Source organism: Melanerpes formicivorus, unplaced genomic scaffold (genome assembly GCF_026170545.1).
Source record: "Melanerpes formicivorus ecotype bairdi unplaced genomic scaffold, bMelFor1.0.p_v2 SCAF_60, whole genome shotgun sequence".
NCBI classification, from domain to species: Eukaryota; Metazoa; Chordata; class Aves; order Piciformes; family Picidae; genus Melanerpes; species Melanerpes formicivorus.
This window is the reverse complement of record NW_027142412.1, coordinates 3,370,464-3,391,929: the sequence shown is the minus strand read 5'-3', so window position 1 is coordinate 3,391,929 and position 21,466 is coordinate 3,370,464. Positions and strand designations below refer to the sequence as shown.

The 21,466-nt window shown below is 63.6% G+C and overlaps 2 protein-coding genes across 7 annotated transcripts; both read left to right on the top strand.

The window, feature by feature from the left end:
* The first annotated feature begins 290 nt into the window (after positions 1-290).
* On the top strand, positions 291-9,308 carry PES1 (pescadillo ribosomal biogenesis factor 1). The gene is made up of 15 exons (XM_068161877.1): positions 291-400; positions 799-878; positions 1,485-1,638; positions 1,727-1,836; positions 3,606-3,777; positions 4,730-4,819; positions 5,849-5,965; positions 6,105-6,182; positions 6,740-6,829; positions 7,052-7,182; positions 7,331-7,456; positions 7,566-7,750; positions 7,845-7,978; positions 8,263-8,430; positions 8,759-9,308. The coding sequence occupies exons 1-15, from the start codon at positions 377-379 to the stop codon at positions 8,843-8,845; spliced, it is 1,746 nt and encodes a 581-aa protein (XP_068017978.1). The 5' UTR covers positions 291-376; the 3' UTR covers positions 8,846-9,308.
* Positions 9,309-11,728: 2,420 nt separating this feature from the next.
* On the top strand, positions 11,729-20,015 carry GAL3ST1 (galactose-3-O-sulfotransferase 1). 6 transcript variants are annotated; one of them, XM_068161870.1, is made up of 4 exons: positions 11,729-12,247; positions 12,591-12,812; positions 16,007-16,140; positions 17,763-20,015. In XM_068161870.1, the coding sequence occupies exons 3-4, from the start codon at positions 16,016-16,018 to the stop codon at positions 18,913-18,915; spliced, it is 1,278 nt and encodes a 425-aa protein (XP_068017971.1). In that variant the 5' UTR covers positions 11,729-12,247; positions 12,591-12,812; positions 16,007-16,015; the 3' UTR covers positions 18,916-20,015. The 6 variants fall into 6 exon arrangements, with proteins under 6 accessions (XP_068017971.1, XP_068017973.1, XP_068017972.1 ...); XM_068161872.1 differs by lacking the exon at positions 11,729-12,247 and adding an exon at positions 12,281-12,432; XM_068161871.1 differs by lacking the exon at positions 11,729-12,247 and having other exon boundaries at positions 12,446-12,812.
* The last annotated feature ends 1,451 nt before the right edge of the window (positions 20,016-21,466 follow it).

Here is a 21,466-nt window from a genome sequence, read left to right as displayed (position 1 = left end):
TGCGCCTCGCTATATCCCAGCAAGCCCTGCGGCGTCACGCATTATCCCAGCGTGTCCTTCCCTGCAGGCCCCCCCTCCTGCCAGGCCCCTCGGGCTGTCCTCGGCGCGCCTGAGCTGGCGTGGCCTCGCCGCCTGGCCACGGCGCCTACCGTGGCCGTCCTGCCTCGCCGTACCCGCGCTGCCCACCTCGCCCCCTGTGCTCGCTCTACGTCCCCCGCGAGCGGCGCAGGGCGGCTTTGGCTCCGCTAGGCTCCGAGCCGGGGGCGCAGGCAGGGCGGAAGCAGGCGGAGGGCAGGCAGGCCGGGCGCAGGCAGGCCGGGGGCAGGCAGGCCGGGCGCAGGCGCTGCGGGAGCACGCGGGCAGCGGCGGCGGTGCCATGGGCGGGCTGGAGAAGAAGAAGGTACTGCGGGGCTCCTGGCAGCCCCCACCCCCTCCCCCTTCCCCGACCCCCGCTCAGTGGCCGTGCTCACGCTCCCCGTTGCCGTCCTGCGTCGTGCCTCCCTCACGCCGCTGCCATCCGTCCCTCGGTGCCGGCGCTTCCCCCCGTCTCTTGATGCCAGTGGTGCCCCTTCGCGATGGCAGTGCCCACCTCTGCCTTGCCCCTCCACCCCGTGCCCGGTCCCCCGTCCTTCCAGCTGGCCGTGCCCGGCGGCCACATTTCCTATCCCTCCCACCCCGCCGGTTCCCGTTTCTACTCCGTTTCCAGCCGCTGTGGCTCCGGGGCAGCGCCTCTCGGTCGCGGGGCACGCTGAGCCTCCCCGGTACCGAACTCCCCCCGACCCTCCTTTTTGTCCCCAGTACGAGCGGGGCGCTGCCACCAACTACATCACCCGCAACAGGGCGCGGAAGAAGCTGCAGCTGAGCCTGCCCGACTTCAGGTGTGCTCGGGGACCACCGGCACCCCCTGGAACGCCTGAACCCCATCGTGACTCCCCGGGGGTCCCCCTAGATCTCCCCCCCCCCCCCCAACTCCTACAGACCCCCTGAATCTCCCTATGACTCCTGGATGCCCATTGCCCCTTCCTTCCAGAATCAACCCCGTGGGCCTTCCTGGGATCACCCTGAACCCCTTCAGGATCCATCTGAACCCCCTTGGGCCCCCTTCCAGAACTCTCTGAACAGTCCTTGAAGCCTCCTGGAAACCCCCAGAGGTCCACTTGGACCCTCCCTGGGTCCCCTAAATGCCCTACCTCCGATCCCTCTAGAGCCCCCTGAACCCCCTTCAGATGATTGCCACACCTGAATATTCCCAGACCATCCCCAACCTCCTGAACCTCTTCTTAGGACCCCCAGACCCCTCAGTAGGAGACCAAGCCCACGGTGGGTGTGTGGGGTGGCCCTCTCCATAGGGAGCATGGTGGTGTGTCCTGGGGTTTCAGGCTGCCCAGTTTTGGGGTTCCCCACCCCAAGGGGTGGCAGCAGTGGAGGGGAAGGCTCCAGGGGTCTCCTGCTCTCGGGGGTCTCACCCCTATCACCACTCCCAGGCGCCTCTGCATCTTGAAGGGGATTTACCCCCACGAGCCCAAGCACAAGAAGAAGGTGAACAAAGGGTCCACAGCGCCCAGGACCTTCTACCTCCTGAAGGACATCAAATTCCTCCTGCATGAGCCCATTGTCAACAAGTTTCGGGAGTACAAGGTGAGTGTCCTGCAGGATGCCCTTTGGGAGGGGCTGCCCAGGGCTGAGCTTGCCCTGCAGACCCCCCGGGCTCCCCCTTGCCCCCCAGGTCTTCGTCCGCAAGCTGCGGAAGGCCTACGGGAAGAGCGAGTGGGGCACTGTGGACCGGCTGAAGGACAACAAGCCCACCTACAAGCTCGACCACATCGTGAAGGAGAGGTGAGGCACCTTCTTCTCCTTCTGGCAGCAGCTTTCCCCCTGCTCATCTGGAGCCCTGGAGGCTTCACCATGTCGTAGAGTCATGGGAGGGTTTGGGTCGGAAAAGACCTCCCAAGGCCGGCGAGTCCGAAGCGTCAGCCTGAGACCACCCTGGCTGTGAAGCTTAATCCTAGCATCACAGAATCAGCCAGGCTGGGAAAGACCTCAGAGATCATCCAGTCCAACCTATGACCTAATCCCTAACACCTCCTGACAACTAACCCACGGCTCCAAGTGCCACATCCAAGCCCCTCTTGAACACCTCCAGGGATGGGGACTCCACCACCTCCCTGGGCAGCACATCCCAGTGGCCAATCTCCCTTGCTGGGAGGAGCTTTCTCCTCACCTCCAGCCTAAACCTCCCCTGGCACAGCTTGAGACTGTGGCCTCTTGTTCTGGTGCTGGCTGCCTGGGAGAAGAGCCCAACCCCCACCTGGCTCCAACCTCCCTTCAGGGAGTTGCAGAGAGCAAGAAGGTCTCCCCTGAGCCTCCTCTCCTCCAGGCTAAGCAACCCCAGCTCCCTCAGCCTCTCCTCCCAGGGCTGTGCCCCAGACCCCTCCCCAGCCTCCTTGCCCTTCTCTGGACATGTTCAGGTATCCCAATGTTTTTCTTGAACTGAGGAGCCCAGAACTGGACACAGGACTCAAGGCACTTCCCCACATCTGAGCCCCAGAGCTGCTGGGTTCCTCCTTGGGAAGCCAGGAGGACCTGGAGCTGGTGGGGCTGACAGGAGAGCACTGAGCATGGTTGGATTTTGTGATCTTCAAGGTCTTTTCCAACTGAAAGAACTCTATGAGCAGAACAGGGTTGGGGCTGCAGAGCTGTCCCTCTATTGGGGCCTTCCCCATGTCCCTTCCTCCTTACTGGAGCCTTCCCCGTGTCCCTGCCTCCTGACTGGAGCCTTCCCCGTGTCCCTCCCTCCTGACTGGAGCCTTCCCCATGTCCCTCCCTCCTGACTGGAGCCTTCCCCATGTCCCTGCCCCCTGACTGGAGCCTTCCCCATGTCCCTGCCCCCTGACTGGAGCCTTCCCCATGTCCCTGCCTCCTGACTGGAGCCTTCCCCATGTCCCTGCCCCCTGACTGGAGCCTTCCCCGTGTCCCTGCCTCCTTACTGGAGCCTTCCCCATGTCCCTGCCTCCTGACTGGAGCCTTCCCTGTGTCCCTGCCTCCTTACTGGAGCCTTCCCCGTGTCCCTGCCTCCTTACTGGAGCCTTCCCCATGTCCCTGCCTCCTGACTGGAGCCTTCCCCGTGTCCCTGCCTCCTGACTGGAGCCTTCCCCGTGTCCCTGCCTCCTTACTGGAGCCTTCCCCATGTCCCTGCCTCCTTACTGGAGCCTTCCCCGTGTCCCTGTCTCCTGACTGGAGCCTTCCCCGTGTCCCTGCCTCCTGACTGGAGCCTTCCCTGTGTCCCTCCCTCTTTTGGGCTCCAGTTCTTGGGGGTTCTGCTCAAACTGCTGTGTTCCTCACCTGCAAGTGTGCTGCATGCTGGCTGCAGTGCCACCTGAGCTCCCCAGGGAGTGCTGGGCCACCCTAGATGGCCTCTGTGGGCTCCCCAGTGCCCGTGTGGGACACCCCCACCCCGTGGGTCCGCAGCTCTGGTGGGAGGGGCAGGAGATGGAGGCTCCCTGGTGCCTGGTTCCTCCCTCACGTGAGGCCTGCAGCAGTGCCGGCAGCCGCCGGAGCTGGCTGTGATTCCTCCTCCTCCTGCTCCTGCTGCTGCCGGGGCGCAGGTACCCGACCTTCACGGACGCCCTGCGGGACCTGGACGATGCCCTCTCCATGTGCTTCCTCTTCTCCACCTTCCCCCGGAGCGGCAAGTGCCACGTGCAGACCATCCAGCTCTGCCGGCGCCTGGCCCTCGAGTTCCTCAACTACGTCATCGCCTCCCGCGCCCTGCGCAAGGTGAGCGCCGCGGGCCGGCCCCTGCCCCCTGCCCCCTGCCCCCTGCCCCCTGCCCCCTGCCCCCTGCCCCCTGCCCCCTGCCCCCTGCCCCTGCCCCCTGCCCCCTGCCCCCTGCCCCCGGCCCCAGCCCCCTGCCCCCTGCCCCCTGCCCCCTGCCCCCTGCCCCCTGCCCCGCGGTGCCGGCGAGGCCGCAGCCGTGCCCCACGCGAGCCTCGGGCCAGCTCTGCTGCCAGCCTCGGGTGGGCACCGAGTCCCAGCAGGCTGTCTGCAGCGCTCCCCCAGTGAGCCTGCAGCTCACAGCGCACAGGAGGTCAGGGTTGGGAGGGACCTCAGGAGAGCTTCCAGCCCAAGGCCCCTGGCAGGGCAGGAGCAGAGACTCCAGCACAGGGCACACAGAACACATCCAGATGGGGCTGGAGAGGCTCCAGAGCAGGAGACTCCACAACCTCTCTGGGCAGCCTGCTGCAGGGCTCTGGCAGCCTCCCAGGGCAGAAGTTCCTCCTCCTGCTGAGCTGCAACCTCCTGGGCTGCAGTTTCCATCCCTTGCCCCTTGGCCTATGGCAGGGTGCAGCTGAGCAGAGCCTGTCCCCTCCCTCCTGCCCCCCAGCCCTCAGAGATTCAGAAGCATTCCTTAGATCCCCTCTCAGGCTTCTCCTCTGCAGCCTAAGCAGCCCCAGGGCTCTCAGCCTCTCCTCCCAGGGCAGTGCTGCAGTCCCTCACTCATCCTGGGAGCCTCTGTTGGGCTCTCTGCAGCAGCTCCCTGTCCCTCCTGAGCTGGGGAGCCCAGGGCTGGCTGCAGTGCTGCAGGTGTGGCCTCAGCAGGGCAGGGCAGAGGGGGAGGAGACCCTCCCTGGATCTGCTGGCCACACTCCTAATGATGAGGGAAAGGTTAGAGACAAGGGGGAGCACCCCTGGCCTTCCTCCCCCTGAGCTGTCACTCTGCTCCTCACAGGTCTTCCTCTCCATCAAGGGCATCTACTACCAGGCCGAGGTGCTGGGGCAGCCCATCACCTGGATCACCCCCTACACCTTTGCCCACGATGTGAGTAGCTGGGGAGGGCAGGGTGGGATCCACACTGCCACAGCCCCACGGGGCTGAGGAGCCTGGCACCACAGGGCCCAGCTCAGGAGGCAAGTGGGGACACAGCCCTCCTCCACCCCACTCTTTCTGGCAGTGCCCCTGTCCCCCCCTATGGCTGGCAGTGCCCCTATGGCTGGCAGTGCCCCAGTGGCTGGCAGTGCCCATGTCCCCCCCATGGCTGGCAGTGCCCCAGTGGCTGGCAGTGCCCCTGTCCCCCCCATGGCTGGCAGTGCCCCAGTGGCTGGCACTGCCCCTGCCCTCCCCGTGGCTGGCAGTGCCAGTCTCCGTGGGTCTTTATTTCATGTTGTCAATCATTAAGATCATTAAGCCATTAAAGATTAACCTGCAGGAATGAGGCTGGTGGCACCTGGGGAGGAGGTGACTCAGACCCTGCTCCCTCTGCCAGGGTGGCTGTGCTGCATCTCCTGTGCCATCCAGCCTGGGTGAGGGGAGAGCTGTGGGTGCCGGCGTGCCCAGGCACCTTGCCAGAGATCTCATGGCAGGCAGAAGTTCACCACACAGCAAGGGCCTCTTGCTTCACTCCCAAGCTTCCCAGGGCTTGGCACAACTGGGCTGAGGCTTTGCAGCTTCCTGGCCTTTGGTGTGGTCCCTGCTGAGCTCCCCTGCCCAGCTCCTGCAGCATCTCCTTGGCCAACCCAAGGCCTTCCCAGACGATGACTTCTCAGGCCCTTAAGTTCTGGCTGTGGTGCTGGCTGAGTCCCTGCTGGGTTTGGCACCTGGTGTGGCTTTGCCATGGCCTGCACTCCTCACCTGGACCAAGCCACCAGGGCCTCCACCCATGCTGGGCTGTGGTGCTTGGTCTGGCCAAGCAGATCCCTTCGTGGAGAGCTGGCAGCAGGGCCCAGGGAGCTCTCCCTGCCCGGGGTCTGGCCAAAGATCTCCAGAGCTCCCTGTGAAGGGAGGGAGGATCCTCCCTGTCCTGCTGGGACAGACCCTTGTGCCCTCCTCACCTTGCCCCCGTGCCTGCAGCACCCCACAGACGTGGATTACCGAGTCATGGCCACCTTCACCGAGTTCTACACCACCCTGCTGGGCTTCGTCAACTTCCGCCTCTACCACTCCCTCAACCTGGTCTACCCCCCCAAGGTGAGCTCACCACTCGCCCCAAGGGAGCACCAGGCTGCCCCAAGGCTGGGGGATGGGAAGCAAGCCCCTGCTGGAGGGTCCCAGTGGTGGAGGGGAGGATATTCTGGGGGCTCCTCCATGCCCTCCTGTTCCCCCCCAGATCGACAGCCAGGCTGACGCGGAGCTGAAGCCCGTGGAGGGCAAGGAGTATGCCATGGATTCAGAGAGCTACCTGGAGGTGAGGGGCACTGCCACCCCTGGGGTCTCTGGGAGGATCCTGTGTGCTGTGGGACTTTTTGAGGGGATCATCCAGTCCAGACCCCCTGCTCAAGCAGGGAGAGCCACAGCAGCTTGCCCTGGAGCACAGTGGCCATGGGGGGTTTGGAAGATCTCCAGGGAAGGAGACTCCACAACCTCTCTGAGCAGCCTGCTCCAGGCCTCCAGCACCCTCACACCAAACAAGTTTTTCCTTCTGGCATGGAGGACTCAGTGTGTGGGGGTCAAGGAGCAGAGCCAGATCCCTGTTTAGTGGAGGGAGCTGGTGCCAAAGTCCTGTCCCCTCACACTGGCCCAGGGAGGAGCTGTGCCTCCCTTCTGCATGGTGGGAGCCCTCCACAGCCCCATGCTGAGCATTACAGGGTTGGGACAGCACCTGGAGAAGGCTGAATTTCTGCCAGGTCCCTTGGTCTTTTGACCTCTTGCTCTGAGAAGTCACCTCACACCCTGAGGCTGCCCCTCTTCCCATCCTCCAAGCACTGCTTGGACCTCTGACACCTTCTTGGTCTCCTGCTGCAGAAACTGTCAGCTCTGAGTGCCAGCCTGGCACGTGTGGTGGCACCAGCCCATGAGGATGAGGTGGAGATGGACGAGTTCCCAGTGGAGGGGGTAAGAGCCTGGGGTGGGGGGCTCGACCCTGGCCATGGGGGATCCTGTCTGCAGGCTGCCAGCCTCTGCCCAGGTGTGGTGGCTTGGTCACAGCAGGCAAAGGACATTGTGCAGACAGGGCCTGGTGTGGTGCTGGGAGAGGCTGGCAGCTGGGTGGGAGACCTCCTTTCAGAGTGGGGCTTGGCAGCACGGGGAGGGGGCTGAACACTTTGCTCTGAGCAGGAGACAGCAGAGCAGATGGACATGAAGAAGAAGGAGCAGGAGGCCCTGGAGAAGCACAAGAAGATGTTCGAGGGGCTGCGCTTCTTCCTCAGCAGGGAGGTGCCTCGAGAGCCCTTGGCCTTCATCATCCGGTGCGTGGATAGTCCCCTTCCTGCTCGTGCTGCTTCCCTCCCCCCTCCCTCCTCCTGGGGCTTCTGAGGCCCAGGTCCTGACCCCCCGTGGGTGAGGTGAGCCTGAGGGCCCCCTGCTGCCTGACTCCTGGCTGGGCTCTGCTGGCAGGTGCTTTGGTGGCCAGGTCTCCTGGGACAAGTCCTTGTGCATCGGCGCCACCTACGAGGCCAGCGACCCCTCCATCACGCACCACATCGTCGACCGGCCCCGGCTGCAGCAGCAGGTGGTGGGCAGGTGGGCTGGGGCGAGTGGCCTGGCCCCAGAACGTGGCCACGTGGGCTAGCAGGGCTCCCTGGCTGTTGCCACACGCCGCTCCCTGAGCCTGAGCCCCTGTGCCCCACAGGTGCTACCTGCAGCCCCAGTGGGTCTTCGACTCGGTCAACGCCAAGATGTGTCTCCCCGTGGCTGACTACTTCCCTGGCGTCCTGCTGCCCCCACACCTCTCCCCCTTCGTGACAGAGCAGGAAGGGGACTATGTCCCTCCTGAGAAGCTGAAGCTGCTGGCCTTGCAGAGAGGAGAGAACCCAGGTGATGGGAGGCTCCGAGCTTGGAGGGCTTGAGGAGCCCAGCAGGGCTGTGCCTGCTCCGGGCTCTCCTGTGGCTAACGGTGATCTCTCTGTAGATGAAGAGAGTGAGGAGGAAGAGGAGGAGGAGGAGGAGGACAATGAAGAGGAGGAGGATGATGAAGATGAGTCTGAAAAGGAAGAAGAAATGAAGTTAAAGAAGATGGAAGAGCAGAAGACTCAGAGCAACAAGGTAGAGGGTGGGAGCTGCAGGAGGAGGCAGCTTTGCTCAGAGTTCAGTCCCTGCTGTGGGCTGTCCTGGGCCAGGTCCCTGTCCTGGCACCACTGGGGCTGTGCTCTTCCTGAAGAGCTCCTGCAGGTGCTCCCATTCATGTGGTCCTGCAGCCACGCTCCCATTCGTGCCCAGCCCCTTTCTGCCTGGTCTGGAAGGTGCCACAGCTCTTCCGTGGCCCCCGGCGGACGGTGGGGAAGGGAGAGGGGAGGTCCCAGGGTCTGAGCTCTCGGGCTCCCCTGCAGGCACTTCCCGTGAAGGTGACTGCCGGCAAGCTGCGGCTGGAGGACAAGCAGCGGCTGGAGCAGGAGCAGCAGAGCGAGGAGAAGCGCCTGGCCATCATGATGATGAAGAAGAGGGAGAAGTACCTCTACAAGAAGATCATGTTCGGCAAGAAGCGCAAAGTCCGGGAGGTAGGAGGGCAGGGCGCTGCGGCGGTCCTGCTGCTTCCCCACGTGGCTGAAGCCAGCTCTGTGCCTGTCCTCTGCCAGCTCCTGGGCTTCTCCCTCTAGCTGGTGAGGAGAGGGAGGGAGGGTGGGCAGGGGTGAGGCTCCACAAGCCTCTTCCCCAGCGTCACCAGGCCTGGGAGAGCTCCTCGCGGTCCCTTACGGCCGTGGCTCTCCAAAGATGCTGCCCCTCTCTGTCTCACCCTGCCAGCTGCACAGGCAGCTGGGGGCTTGGGTGGGATCAAGGGTGGAGCAGCCCTGAGTCTGACTGTGGCCCTTGGGGGCTTCTCCCCAGGCAAACAAACTGGCTGCAAAGAGGAAGGCCCACGACACAGCTCTCAAGGAGGAGAAGAAGAAGAGCAAGAAGGCACGGCGAGCCTGACGGGGCCCAGGGGCTCCCACAGCATAGAGACCCTCATCTGGGGCTGGCAGGCCCCAGCTCTGCTCTGGGGCCAGAGCTGCTCCATCCAAGCATCTCTCACCTGTACCTGCAGCCTCCCCCTGCGCCTTGCTCGCAGCTCCCTGCGCTGCTGCCGCTGCCCATCCTTGCCCGGGCTGGGGCCGGTGTCACAGGGACTGTCCTCTTCATACTGGTGCCACCTCTGCTTCCTCACCTGGGAGGAGGAGGAGGAGGAAGCCAAGGAGGGGCCTGAGCTCTCGCTGGTCCCTCCAGATATCTTCCTTTTGGATTCGCACAGCCCTGTAGTGGAGCAGGAGCTGAGCCCCATGGTGGAGCAGGAGCTGAGCCCCGTGGTGGAGCAGGAGCTGAGCCCCGTGGTGGAGCAGGAGCTTCCCAGGGCTTGGTGCTTGGGTTTTGTTTGTAATTAAAGAAGGTGACACTGCCAGGGGGCTGTGTGGGGGGCTGTGTCCTCCCAGCCAGGGGGCTGTGTGGGGGGCTGTGTCCTCCCAGCCAGGGGGCTGTGTGGGGGGCTGTGTCCTCCCAGCCATGGTGCTGTGAGGGGGGCTGTGTCCTGCCAGCCATGGTGCTGTGAGGGGGGCTGTGTCCTCCCAGCCAGGGGGCTGTGTGGGGTGCTGAGCCCTCCCAGCCAGGGGGCTGTGAGGGGGGCTGTGTCCTCCCAGCCATGGTGCTGTGAGGGGGGCTGTGTCCTCCCAGCCAGGGGGCTGTGTGGGGTGCTGAGCCCTCCCATCCAGGGGGCTGTGAGGGGGGCTGTGTCCTCCCATCCAGGGGGCTGTGAGAGGGGCTGTGTCCTCCCAGCCATGGTGAGGTGGCACTTGGGGCTGCACTTGGTGTTCTGCCCAGTCCTGGGCATGGTGAGGGAGGTGTGGAAGGGGTGTCCTGAGGTGGGGGTGGTTTGCTGTGGTGCCCTTGCAGTGCTGGGTTGAAGGCAGGACTTCATCTTGGCCCTTCACTGGGCACATGACTGTGCCCACATCTCTTGCTCTTTGCTGAACACAGCACTCCCTGGGTGGCCTCACAAGTGCTGAGGGGCAAGATCACTTCCCTCAACCTTCTCCAACACTCCCCCCACAGCACCACTAGTACCCTTTTGCTGGCTCAGGGTCAGGATGGTGCCCAGGTCCTTCTTCTACAGAGCTGCTTTCCAGTGTGGTGGCCCCCAGCAAGTCCTGGTGCCTGGTGCTGCTCCCCCCAAGAGGCAGCACTTTGCTCTTCCCCTGGTTGAATCAAATGGACTGAAGCTGGCTCTCAGCACCCAGCTGGGATGCAGCTGACCCTGCCCAAACCTGCCTCTGGGATGAAGGACCAGCAAAGGCTGGCAGAGAGCATGGTAACAGCCACAGTGTTCATGGGTTGTAGCATCTGCACCAGAGACTAAGCTCTGTCCCTTCAGCTCTACTTCCCAGCAGAGACAACTTCCCCACTCACTCCACCTAGACTCTGCCCCACTGACCACAGCTCTCTCTTTCCCTCAACCAGTTCTCAGTCCACCTCACCACCTGATCATCCAGACTCAGCCTTCACCTTGCCTTTGGTCACCAGGTTCTCTCCTTCATCCAGTCTGCCTCCCTGCCTGCCTTGTCTGTCTTTCCTTTCCTTCTGTCTTCCTAACTTTCCCCTCTTGGAAAAAGAGGAGCTTTGACTCCTTGGGAGCTCCTGCAGCGGCAGCCAGAGCGGGGCTCCACCATGGGACAGGACACCTTGAACAGGGCTTCCCAGCCCCAGCAGAGCCCCTGGACACCTGCTCCTGGACACTCAGCCCCAGGCACTGTGTCAGGGTGGTAGATAAGGAGAGGGTGGTGGGACCAGCAGGCAGAGCTGCCTGGCCAGATGACCATGAACCGGTTCCACCACCCCAGTGGCCACCAGCTCCCCCTCTTGCTCCAGCACCACTGCACCTTTTCTCCCCAGTGAAACCTGATGCAGCCCTTGGCCAGTGAGTGTTTGATGGGGCCAAGCCCTGGTCCCTTTGGGGTGTGCCACTGCAGTGCTGCTGCCTGCCTGTCTGACCAGCCTCTTGGGCACCCCACCAGCTCCCTCAGGCCCTCTAGCTCAGCTGTGTGCTTCCCCCAGGAGCCAGTTCTCAGTGGGAGTGCAGTGCTATTTTGGTACCCCCAAATGGGGTGGGGGGAGGAATTTGCTTTTCCTGCTCCCAGGTATGGAGATGTGGGACAGGGGGTGGGGGACGTCGTGGTGGAGCCCTCCTGGGGGTGATTGACTGCTGGCAGGCTGTGGGAGATGGGGCTTGCAGCTCCTTGGCTCCTTTACCTCACACCCATCTCAAGGAGTTGCCATACCCCAGCCACCGTGGTCCTCATCCATCTGGAAATGATCCACACCACCAACCCAAAAGGGGAAAGCTTGGAGCTGGGGGAGGTGCCCTGGGGAGTTGTCTGTCCGGGAGAGCAAGGACAGGGCCGGAAGGGTCAGTGCGGGTGGGGGGTGGCAGCTCTTCCCGCGGTGCTGGAGGACATTCCAGCTTTTCTAGGCCCCCAGCGGGGCCGGTGCTGCCCGGGGGTTGTGCAGGTTAACCCCGGGCCGAGAACCGGTCCCGCCGAGGCAGGGCAGGATGCGGCAGCTGCCTGCCCCCCTGGATGACACCAGCCCCGCGGGGATGAGCTCAGAGCCCCAAACACCTCTGTCACAGAGACTCGGGTGGGTACCAGGCGCAGCTGAGGGGTGCCCTGTGGTCATGGCACTGACTGAGCCCTGGCGTGCTGGATGCTGGCACAGCCACCGCTCCCTTGCCCATCTGAGCAAGCGCACGGGGCCGTCACCTCCTGTGGCAGCAGCGAGCTGGCGCCGAGAGCGGTGGGAAGTGCCAAGGCCGGATCTGGGCACACAATGGCCCCCACTCTGCCCCAGAGTGATGCCGGATGGTGATGCGTGGTCACAGCACCCGCTTACCCCCCGTGGGTGGAGGTGCAGGATGGTACCCTGGAGCAGCAGCACCACTCAGACCCCTCCGGGTGGGGTGCCCGGGCACAGCCAGTGAGGCAGGGGAAAGGCTGGAGGCAGCGTGGCGGTCCCGTGGTTATTGTGTTGAGGGTGAGGGAGTACAAATATTGCTGCCATAAAAGCCATAAAAGCCATTTAGATGCAGCAGATAGTGGGAGGGAGGACCCGTGGGAAGGATGGCAAGGAGCAAACAGCATCACCAGGACTCCCCAGGGGAGCAGGCTGCTGGATTGGGGTGCAAAGAGCACTCTGTATCTTGAGATGGACTCTGGCTGCAGGACGTGACAGCCTGGGTATAAGCCAGGCCACGGGAGGAGCCTCGTGAGAGCTGGCCTGGTGAAAGGGAGCCGAGTGCCACCACCAAGGGACAGCCATCGTCACCCGCTCGGCCGGCAGCACCCCACCACCGTGGGTGCCGCCTTGCGGGGCCAAGCTGGGCTGGGGGCTGGCGGTGGCGGGGAGCAGAGGGGCTGGTGGTGACAATGTCCCTGTTGAGGCCGGAGCTGCAGATGGAGACAAATGTCCCCCTTGTTCTCGGCGCTGGCAGGCAGCGGGATGGCAGCGGGCTGAATGCCTCCTCTGTGCCGCTCCAAGTGGGTGGGGAGACGGCAGGCTCGGGGTGGCAGCGGGCACCCAGGGCCTGGCCCGGCCGTCCCGGGGAGCCGGGCAGTGCCCGGGCACAGCCCCGCGTCCCTCTGGGCAGTGGCTCTCACTTCTTTCTCTCCTTTCTTTTTTTCCTCGCCGTTCCAAGGCCAGCGACTCGGGGCCGGGATCCCAGCGATGCCATAAAGACCGCGGCTGGCAGGGAGGCTTTGGAAGAGGCAGCATTCGCGGGGAGCAGCCCGGGACGAGCTTATTCCATGTCGGAGCAGCACCGACACCCCTGCCCCGTGCCACCCACTCCCCCTGCGCCCCGGGCAGCCCAGGAGAGGAGAGGGACGGCTCGCCGAGAGCAGCTTAAGCAAAGGAAAAGGTGAAGCCTGGGAGACAATGGGATGCTTGTGGGGGGGCTCTATGGGCCAGGGCGCTGGAGGGCGCGTGGGGCTGGCTGCTGGCACCTATGGGTGGGTGCAATAGGGGCAGGGGGGTAGGAAGCACCGCACCTGCGTGGAATTGGGCACGTGGAAAGAAGAACGTGTCGGTGGGCTTGCAGGGGCAGGAGGAGCAAGCAGCAGGTGGATGCACCTCAGGTGGTGTGCCTGGAAAGGTTTGACCACAAAGAAGTGATTCCCTTAGGAAAAAATAACCCAAAGACGGCTCAGGGATGTCCCAAGGGACGTGCTGGGACATGGGGAGAGGGCTGTGGAGTTGCGTGGCCTGGGCTACCCTTAGGGAGATGACTCATCCCGCGGGGGGTGGGGGGTTCAGTGGCTGGAGGGGCTGCGTCCCCCCACTGGGAGTTTCAGCCAGCCGGCTGCAGGCTCGGTGCCGCGGCTGCCCCCGCCGAGGGGAGCCCCAGGAAAGCGCCGCGCTCGCTGCCTCTCTCCTCCGAGCTATTAATAATTAATCTGCTCGTTTAGGGCAAAGTCAATAGAGCGACTGGGTTGGGAACTGTTTGCCAGAACCACGCCAGGGCAACCAGCCTGGCTGCGGCAAGGCATCCTCTCGGCATCCCAGCACACGCGGCTGGGCGGCCGTGGTGTCCCAGGGGGATCTGGGGGGGGGTCCCACACTGGCAGCCGAGGTGGGGGCTAACTGTGCCGGTGCCAGAGCCGGCAGCATTGTGGCCCAGTGGCCTGAGAGCCTGGAGGGTGCGGCTTCACTCTTGGCTGGCAGCACCCACGCAGGTGGGTGTGTGGGGGTGGATGTCCCACCTGGCACTGCCAGGCTCTCACTAGCTGTTGCCAGTGCTGTGGATGGTGAGCACTGTCTAAAACCAAACCCTGGCAGCTCCCGGGCATGCAAAACCCTCTGGGCTTCACACCCACGCTGTGATGTTGGGGTGGGGTCTCTCGCTCCCTCTGCACTCACGCTGTGCCCCGTGGATTCCTGCCAGCGGCTTGGCAAACCAGCCAGGGAAAGGCTGGATGCAGCCAGCCCTGCGTTGGTGATCCTTGCAGCAGGGCAACGGGACGGGGAAGTACTCGGGCGAGCTTGTGGGGTGCAAGCAAGTCCTCCCACCCCACCAGCATCATCTGGCTGCTGCCGTGCTGGGTGCCAGGATGCGCCGTGCCCAGCACCCAGCCGCAGCCCGGGGCTCCGGTTGCATTTTCCATTCATTATTCATCGAGCTGGAAATCTCAGTCCGCAGCACGAGGTGACCGGGTGGGGGGGCCGCAGAGAAGGGGAACGCCGGCGGCAGCAGCGGCCGGGGCTCACCAGACCCTGGGCACCCTTCGGCTAACTTCCCTGGGCACTCTTCGGGCAACCTTCCTGCTTGGGGGTGAGCTTGGAAATCTTGGGGGGGTCTTTGCTGCGTGGAGGTCGGGGGAGCTGAACCGAGTCTGGGTGCAAACCACGGCTCTCCCAGCCAGCGTTTTGGAATGATCCGCTGGAGCAAGGTGGCTCTAAGCGGGGGACGCTGCGGGGGGCACGGGGGGCACCGGGTGTGTTACTGCAGGGGTGGCATTCAGAGGGCAGCTGGGAGCGCGTCCAGCCTCTGCTGGAGGATGCTGGGAGCCGGAGCGCAGCCAGAGGGAGCAGAGCGATGCTGCTCCAGCGGCCGCTGAACGGGGGGTGTGAGGCTGGGGGCGGAGGGGTAAGGGGCGACACTCCGGCTTGGGGGTGCTGCCAGGTGCTCTGGGTGTTGCAGTCACGGGTGGCGTGTCCTCTTGTTCTGCCGCGGTCACGGGTGGCAGATCCTCTTGTTCTGCCGCGGTCACGGGTGGCAGGTCCTCTTGTTCTGCCGCGGTCACGGGTGGCGTGTCCTCTTGTCCTGCGGCGGAGGACAGCTCTGCTGCAATGCAGTGGCTGGCGCGGTGGAGCTGCCGGTGCGCCCCCGAGTCGCTGCCTGCGGTGATCAGGGACAGCAAGCGGCTGGGCAGGTGTGATGGGGGCCAAGGGGAAGAAGAGCAGCACCGGGGAGGGGGCAGCAGGGCTGGGCACGGTGTGGGGGCTGCCTGCTGCAGGGGCTGTGGCTGTCTGTGCGCCCACATCTCTGTGTGTGCATGCTTGCACGTCCTGGTGTGCCCTTGGGCACTCGTGAGGGTGCATGGGGGATGTCTGTGTGCGTAAATGTGTGTGGAGAGGGGGTGCTCGTGTCCCTGCATGTGTGCATGTCCTTGGGAGGGGCGGGGGGGCTGGGGAGGGAATGCAGGAGTGCATACATGTGTGTGTTATGTGTTTAGAATCATAGAATTGTCAGGGCTGGAAGGGAGCTCAAGGCTCAGCCAGCCCCAACCCCCTGCCATGGGCAGGGACACCTCACACCACAGCAGGCTGCTCACAGCCACCTCCAGCCTGGCCTTCAGCACCTCCAGGGAGGAGACATCCACAATGTCCCTGGGCAACCTGTTCCAGTGCCTCACCACCCTCAGTGGAAAGAATTTCTTTCTAATCTCCAGTCTCAATCTGCCCTCCTCAAGCTTCAATCCACTGCCCCTTGCCCTGTCACTCCCAGCCCTTGTCAAAAGTCCTTCCCCAGCCTTCCTGGAGCCTCTTCAGGTACTGGGAGGCTGCTCCAAGGTCTCCCTGGAGCCTTCTCCTCTCCAGGCTGAAGAGCCCCAGCTCTCCCAGCCTGTCCCCACAGGGGAGGTTCTCCATCCTTCTGATCATCCTTGTGGCCTCCTCTGGACCCTCTCCAGCAGCTCCAGGTCGTTGTGCTGGGGGCAGCAGAACTGGAGGCAGTGCTGCAGGACGCACAGGGATCTGTGCACTTCTGTGTCCCTGGGTGCAACACCTGGGTGCACACCAGCCTGTGGCCCTGTGTGTGCACACACATGAACAGCACACAGGTGTCTGTGTCCCAGTGTGTGTGCATGTCTGTGCATGCCAGTGGACAGCAAGCTGCCCACGGGACAGCACTGTGCCCTCGTGGCCAAGAGGGCCAATGGCATCCTGGGGTGCAAGAAGAAAAGGGTGCCCAGCAGGCCTGGGGAGGTTCTCCTGCCCCTCTTCCCAGGACTTCCCATGCCCATGAGGTGACCTCATGCTTTGTTTGCTTGTGGTCTGAGCCACACAGTCCTTTCCCCGGTGCTAATGGCTCTCCTCTCTCCTCTCTGGCCACAGGTGACCAGGATGCTGCACCATGGGAAGCACTGGAGGTCCATGTGCAAGGGGCTCGTCCTGGGGACCCTCCTGACCAGCTTCATGCTGCTGCTCTACTCCTATGCCATCCCCCCACTGCAAATCAGCATGACAGAGTGAGTGTGGGGTCCCCTGGTAGCTCGGCCACCCCCTTTCATGCTGGGCACCCCCAAATGGAGTGGTCCCCAGGGCTCTTCAGGCTCTGGTGGCTTCACACCAAGGTGGTGTCCCTCTCCTACAGCTTCCTGTGCCCTGTCCCATGGGTGGGGGGAAGATGAATCCCATCTCCCTGAAGGGCTAGGGACACTCAGTCTGGGGGGACCTGCGCTCAGTCCCTGGTTGGTGGAGGGCATGAGGTGGTGCAGGAGGTCCACTGCAGCTTCACATCCCCTGGGAGGAGGAACAGAACCACAGGAGGCATTCCCTGGCAGCCAGTAGCAGCAGGCAGAGCCAAGGGAGTTATCCAGGTGCTCTTTATCACAGGTTTGTCCTTCAAGGCTAACCAGAGTGCTCCTCCAGGTAAACTCTCACCCACAGAGACAGTCACAGGGAGGTTCAGTACAGCACTTGGCTCCTGGCCATCCCTCCTGCTGTTCAATTTGCCCCTGAGCTTACAAAGAAGATCCACCCATGGGTGCTCTGTAAGCTCCGTGCCAACCTGTGCTGCCAGCTGGGATCGTTGTCAAGGGATCAGCTTCACAACCTCATCAGCAGTGTCCAAAGTCACTCAGCTCTGTGGTCTCTGTTCCCTGCTCTGGGCATCTCAGATGACACACAAGCCTGCCTGTGGGGCCATGAGCTGGGATTATTCTCCTCTTTACTGGGGTCCTGGATCCTCCATAACTCCTACAAGGGGCTGAGAGCTTCCAGACCTTGCAAGAACGTGATCAGCTCCTGCCCATGGAGTTACAGCCACGGAGAGCTCGTCCCAATGCAATCTCAGCATCACCTGGACCAGAGCCACATTGGCCATGCCTGTTGGGAGGGATGGGAACCCTCTGCTCCAGCTGGTGGGGGCTGACCTCTGTGTAGCCCTCCACAGCAGCACATCCTTGGTGGCTGGGGTTGTCCAGGGGTTGGATGAGCTTGGTGACTCAGAGGTGCATCTGATGTCAGGGAGCTTATGGGGGCGGTGGGCTCTGCCCTGCTCACCAAGGAATCCTTACAAGTGGGTGCCTGGGTTCTGGTGGGCATGTGGCTGGGGGTGAAGGGAGCTCTTCCCAAAGCCAGGCTCGTCTCTGCCAGGGACCCGGGGGGAAAGCACCCACCCACAGGTCCAGCACCCACCCACAGGTCCAGCACCCATCCACAGGTCCAGCACCCACCCACAGGTCCAGCACCCATCCACAGGCCCAGCACCTGTCCCCAGGTCCAGCACCTGTTCCCAAGTCTAACACTCATTCCCAGGTCCAGCATCTGTGCCCAGGGTGAGCACCCATCCCCATCTCCAGCACCCATCCCCATCTCCAGCACCCGTCCCCAGCTCCAGCACCCATTCCCAGCTCCAGCACCCATCCCCATCTCCAGCACCCATCCCCATCTCCAGCACCCGTCCCCAGCTCCAGCACCCATTCCCAGCTCCAGCACCCGTCCCCATCTCCAGCACCCGTCCCCATCTCCAGCACCCGTCCCCAGCTCCAGCTCCCGCGGGAAGGAAGCCGGCCAAGCCTTCCCGGCGTCTGCGCCGCACTTTCCGAGCCGCCCTGCCTGCAGCGTCCCACCTCTTCTCCCCGAGCAGGCTCACCGTCCCCGCCTCCTGCTCCTCCTACCCGGCCACCGGCAAGGTGCCGGCAGCGTCCAGCAACGGCACGGGCAGCCCGTCGGGCCGGAGCTGCTCGCCCAAGCTCAACATCATGTTCATGAAGACCCACAAGACGGCCAGCAGCACCATCCTCAACATCCTCTTCCGCTTCGGGGAGAAGCACGGCCTGAAGTTCGCCTTCCCCAACGGCCGCAATGATTTCTACTACCCTGCTTTCTTCGAGCGCAGCCAGGTGCAGCACTACCGCCCGGGCGCCTGCTTCAACATCATCTGCAACCACATGCGGTTCCGCCACCGCGAGGTGCGCAGCCTCCTGCCGCCCGACGCCGCCTTCGTCACCGTGCTGCGGGACCCTGCCTACCTCTTCGAGTCCTCCTTCCACTACTTCGGCCGCATCATCCCCCTCACCTGGAAGCTGGCCGGGGAGGACAAGCTGGCCGAGTTCCTCCGGGACCCCTGGCACTACTACGACCCCAGCGGGTTCAACGCTCACTACCTCCTAAACCTCCTCTTCTTCGACCTGGGCTACGACAACAACATGAACGCCGAGAGCCCGCTGGTGGAGGAGCACATCCGAGAGATCGACCGCCGCTTCCACCTCGTCATGTTGCTCGAGTACTTCGACGAGTCGCTGGTGCTGCTGAAGGACCTGCTGTGCTGGCAGCTGGAGGACGTCCTCTACTTCAAGCTCAACGCCCGCAAGGGCTCCACCGTCTCCCGGCTGACGCCGGAGCTCTACGAGAAGGCCACCTCCTGGAACCTCATCGACGCCAAGCTCTACCGCTACTTCAATGCCACCTTCTGGCGGAAAGTGGAGGCCTACGGCAGGGAGCGGATGGCCAAGGACGTGGCCGAGCTGCAGCGGGAGAACGAGAAGATGAAGAGCATCTGCATCGACGGCGGGCACCCCGTGGATGCCAGCGCCATCCAAGAGTCCTCCATGCAACCCTGGCAGCCTCTGGGGGAGAAATCCATCCTGGGCTACAACTTGAAGAAGAAGATCAACAAGAAGCACCAGAAGCTGTGCCGCAAGATGCTGACGCCCGAGATCCAGTACCTGACTGACCTGGGGGTCAACCTCTGGATCACCAAGCTGTGGAGCCGCGTCAGGGACTTCCTGAAGTGGTAGGGGGCGGCGGGCACCCCGCTGGCCCCCGGGCAGAGCCAGGTGCTTTCCTTTCTCATCCTCGTGCTGGCTTGTGATGGGACCTGAGCAGCACCAGCTGGAGGCCGTGGCACCCAGAAACACCCCGGGGGACCCTCCCCTGGAGCCCCAGCTCGGGCTGCCACCACCCACCGCGAGGAGCGGAGCCTCTGCCCCAGCCCTGCCTCTGAGGGGTCAGGGGCTGGGGAACTCGGGGGTGTCTTTGTCCAGCAGGATCCACATCTTCCTTATGGAAAGGCTGGAGGAGAGGCTCATGAAGGCCATGTCACAGCGGGGGCAGGACGTGTGTCACCGTGTCGCTGAGGGCCTGCCGTGGGCTGGCAGCGCTGGGCACGGGCGTGCCTGGCTGGCAGCAGCGTGGGGTCCTCCTTGCCTGGGTTGGGCAGAGTTGCCAGGAGGGAACCCAAACCTCGAGGGGCTCCTCAAATCACCCCCTCTCTCTTGAGCCCTGGGTTTGGGGCTGTGTGTTGGACCCACCACACTACTCCATCAGTTTCCAGCCCCTGAGGGTGCTGAGTGCAGCGTGCTCCCAGCCATCAGTCCATGGCAGGTGTGACCTGAAGCCATCTGGAGAATGAAGAACCCACTCTAAAAGCCCCAGCACTTTCCAAAGGGCTCGTGTTCCCCTCGGGTGAGGGGCACTGGTGCAGCAGGTCCCCTTCCAGAGCCCCCTTGTCCTGGTTGGAGGGCCCTGTGGCCCTGGTCCCCACAAGGGACATCCTGGAAGGCCCACGGGGTCTGGTGAGAACTGGTGTGGGGAGGAGGGAGGAGTGGGGTCTGGTGGCCACCATCCTGGTGATGCCATCCCCTGGGCATGGGGCAGGGGGGGAGCCAAGGATGGGATCCATCCCCACCCCGTGGTGGGGACAAACCTTGGGCATCCCGGCCGGGCTGGATGACGCCAACGATGCCACATCCTGCTGAGAGTGGCCCTGGCAGGGCAGGGAGGTGGCCACCTGTGGCTGAGCCTCCCCAGCGGCAGAGGTCCTCCAACCAGCCCCCAGCCCCTGTTCTGCTCCCTTTGTAAAGACAGAAATAAAGAAGCAGTTCTACTTTTGTAAGAAGGTGGTGGATGGGGCAGTTCTTCAGGGGAGGATGGTCCAGCTGGCCTCCAGCCACCTCCTTCTTCTGCAGGGGGTGGGGAGGGATGGGGACCTCTCCATGCTGAGGCATGGGGTTGAGTTAGGAGCACCTGGATCCATCCTGCTGTCTCTGCAGAGCTGCTGGGTGCTGGCTCCCATGCTGTGCAGGTATCCACCAGGAAGGTCTCTGGGGTGACCACAGGTGACACAACTCACTGCAGCCATCAGGTGCTGGTCCCATTGCTGGTGGGTGCACTCCATCTCCAGGGGGGCCCCAAGGCTCTCTCTGGGGCTCCTCCAGGCGGAGCACCAGCAGTGCTGGGTGGACATGAGCAGTGGTGGGCAGCCTGGAGCCACCACGGGGGCCAGCGGCTCGAACGCTCGCGGTGCTGCCTGCGGGCGCTGGAGCTGCAGGGCCTGGGGCACTGCCAGCGTGGGGCAGCTCTCCCTGGGGGAACCTCGGGGGCCACAGAGGTCTCCCACGACGTGCTGAAGTCTCCTGCTGGGTGCTGGTGCCAAAGCCCAGCTCAACAAGCAGTAGCCCCTGCAGACAGGGGGGTGGAAAAGCCTCTTCTGAGGCAGAGGTTGGCTGCAGAGCCCACCTGCGACGGTGCCCCCATGGGGACATGCTCCACCACCCTCTCTGCCCACACCACCAGGCTCACCCAGGCAGACAGGGCTGTGATGGAGCTCTGGGGCCATCTGAGGCAGACAGGAGCCATGGACACCTCTCCTCCCTGTCCTTCAGCAGGCCTCTGTCCTGCCTGTGACCAAAGTGCTGTCCCCAGCCAGGCTTGTCCTGGTGGCCAGCAATAACCCCGAGCTGGAGAGCAGCAGCTCTGCATTTGCCTGGGGCCAAGGGGTGGCAGGAAAGTCCTCCTGCTGAAGTCCCCTGCCCCAGCACCCAGCAGCCTTCTCCTGGGGGCTTTTGCTCTCAATAAATGGAACCAAGCTGGAGCTATGGGGCCAGGGTTGTGTGCTGGGACCTCATTCCTGCTGCAAGCAGGACCATGGTGGGACAGGGACGGTGCACTGAAGACCAGGGCTGGGGTGGGAGCAAAACTGTGGTGGGCTAGGATGGTGTGGAGAACCAGGAGTTGGGACCATACCATGGGACAGGGAACACCCACAAGACCAAGACTGGGTGGTGGGACCAGCCCACAGAGTGCAACTGGGACCAGGGCAAATTACTGGGACCAAAACTGCCTGATGCTGGACCTTGCTCAGGATCAGGAGCACACACAGGACCAGACTGAGTGGAAGGACTCTGTGATGGAGCCTGGGCTGAGCAGGGAGCCCCTGGGGATGGGACTGGGATGGTCTGTAGGACCTGCCCAGAGAGCCAAGCAGATCCCCAAGCCCCATCAGCTGTGGCTTGTTGACACCCAGCCCTGGCCTTTAAAGGGCCCCAGGTGGTGGTGCTGGGGCTGCTG

Excerpts from the sequence above, each read along its gene's own strand:
- PES1 (XM_068161877.1), top strand. The coding sequence starts at position 377 with ATGGGCGGGCTGGAGAAGAAGAAG. Across the intron at positions 7,751-7,844 it reads GCAGAGAGGAGAGAACCCAG|ATGAAGAGAGTGAGGAGGAA; the intron begins GTGATGGGAGGC and ends ATCTCTCTGTAG. Across the intron at positions 7,979-8,262 it reads AGAAGACTCAGAGCAACAAG|GCACTTCCCGTGAAGGTGAC; the intron begins GTAGAGGGTGGG and ends GCTCCCCTGCAG.
- GAL3ST1 (XM_068161870.1), top strand. The coding sequence starts at position 16,016 with ATGCTGCACCATGGGAAGCACTGGAGGTCCATGTGCAAGGGGCTCGTC. Across the intron at positions 16,141-17,762 it reads CTGCAAATCAGCATGACAGA|GCTCACCGTCCCCGCCTCCT; the intron begins GTGAGTGTGGGG and ends CTCCCCGAGCAG.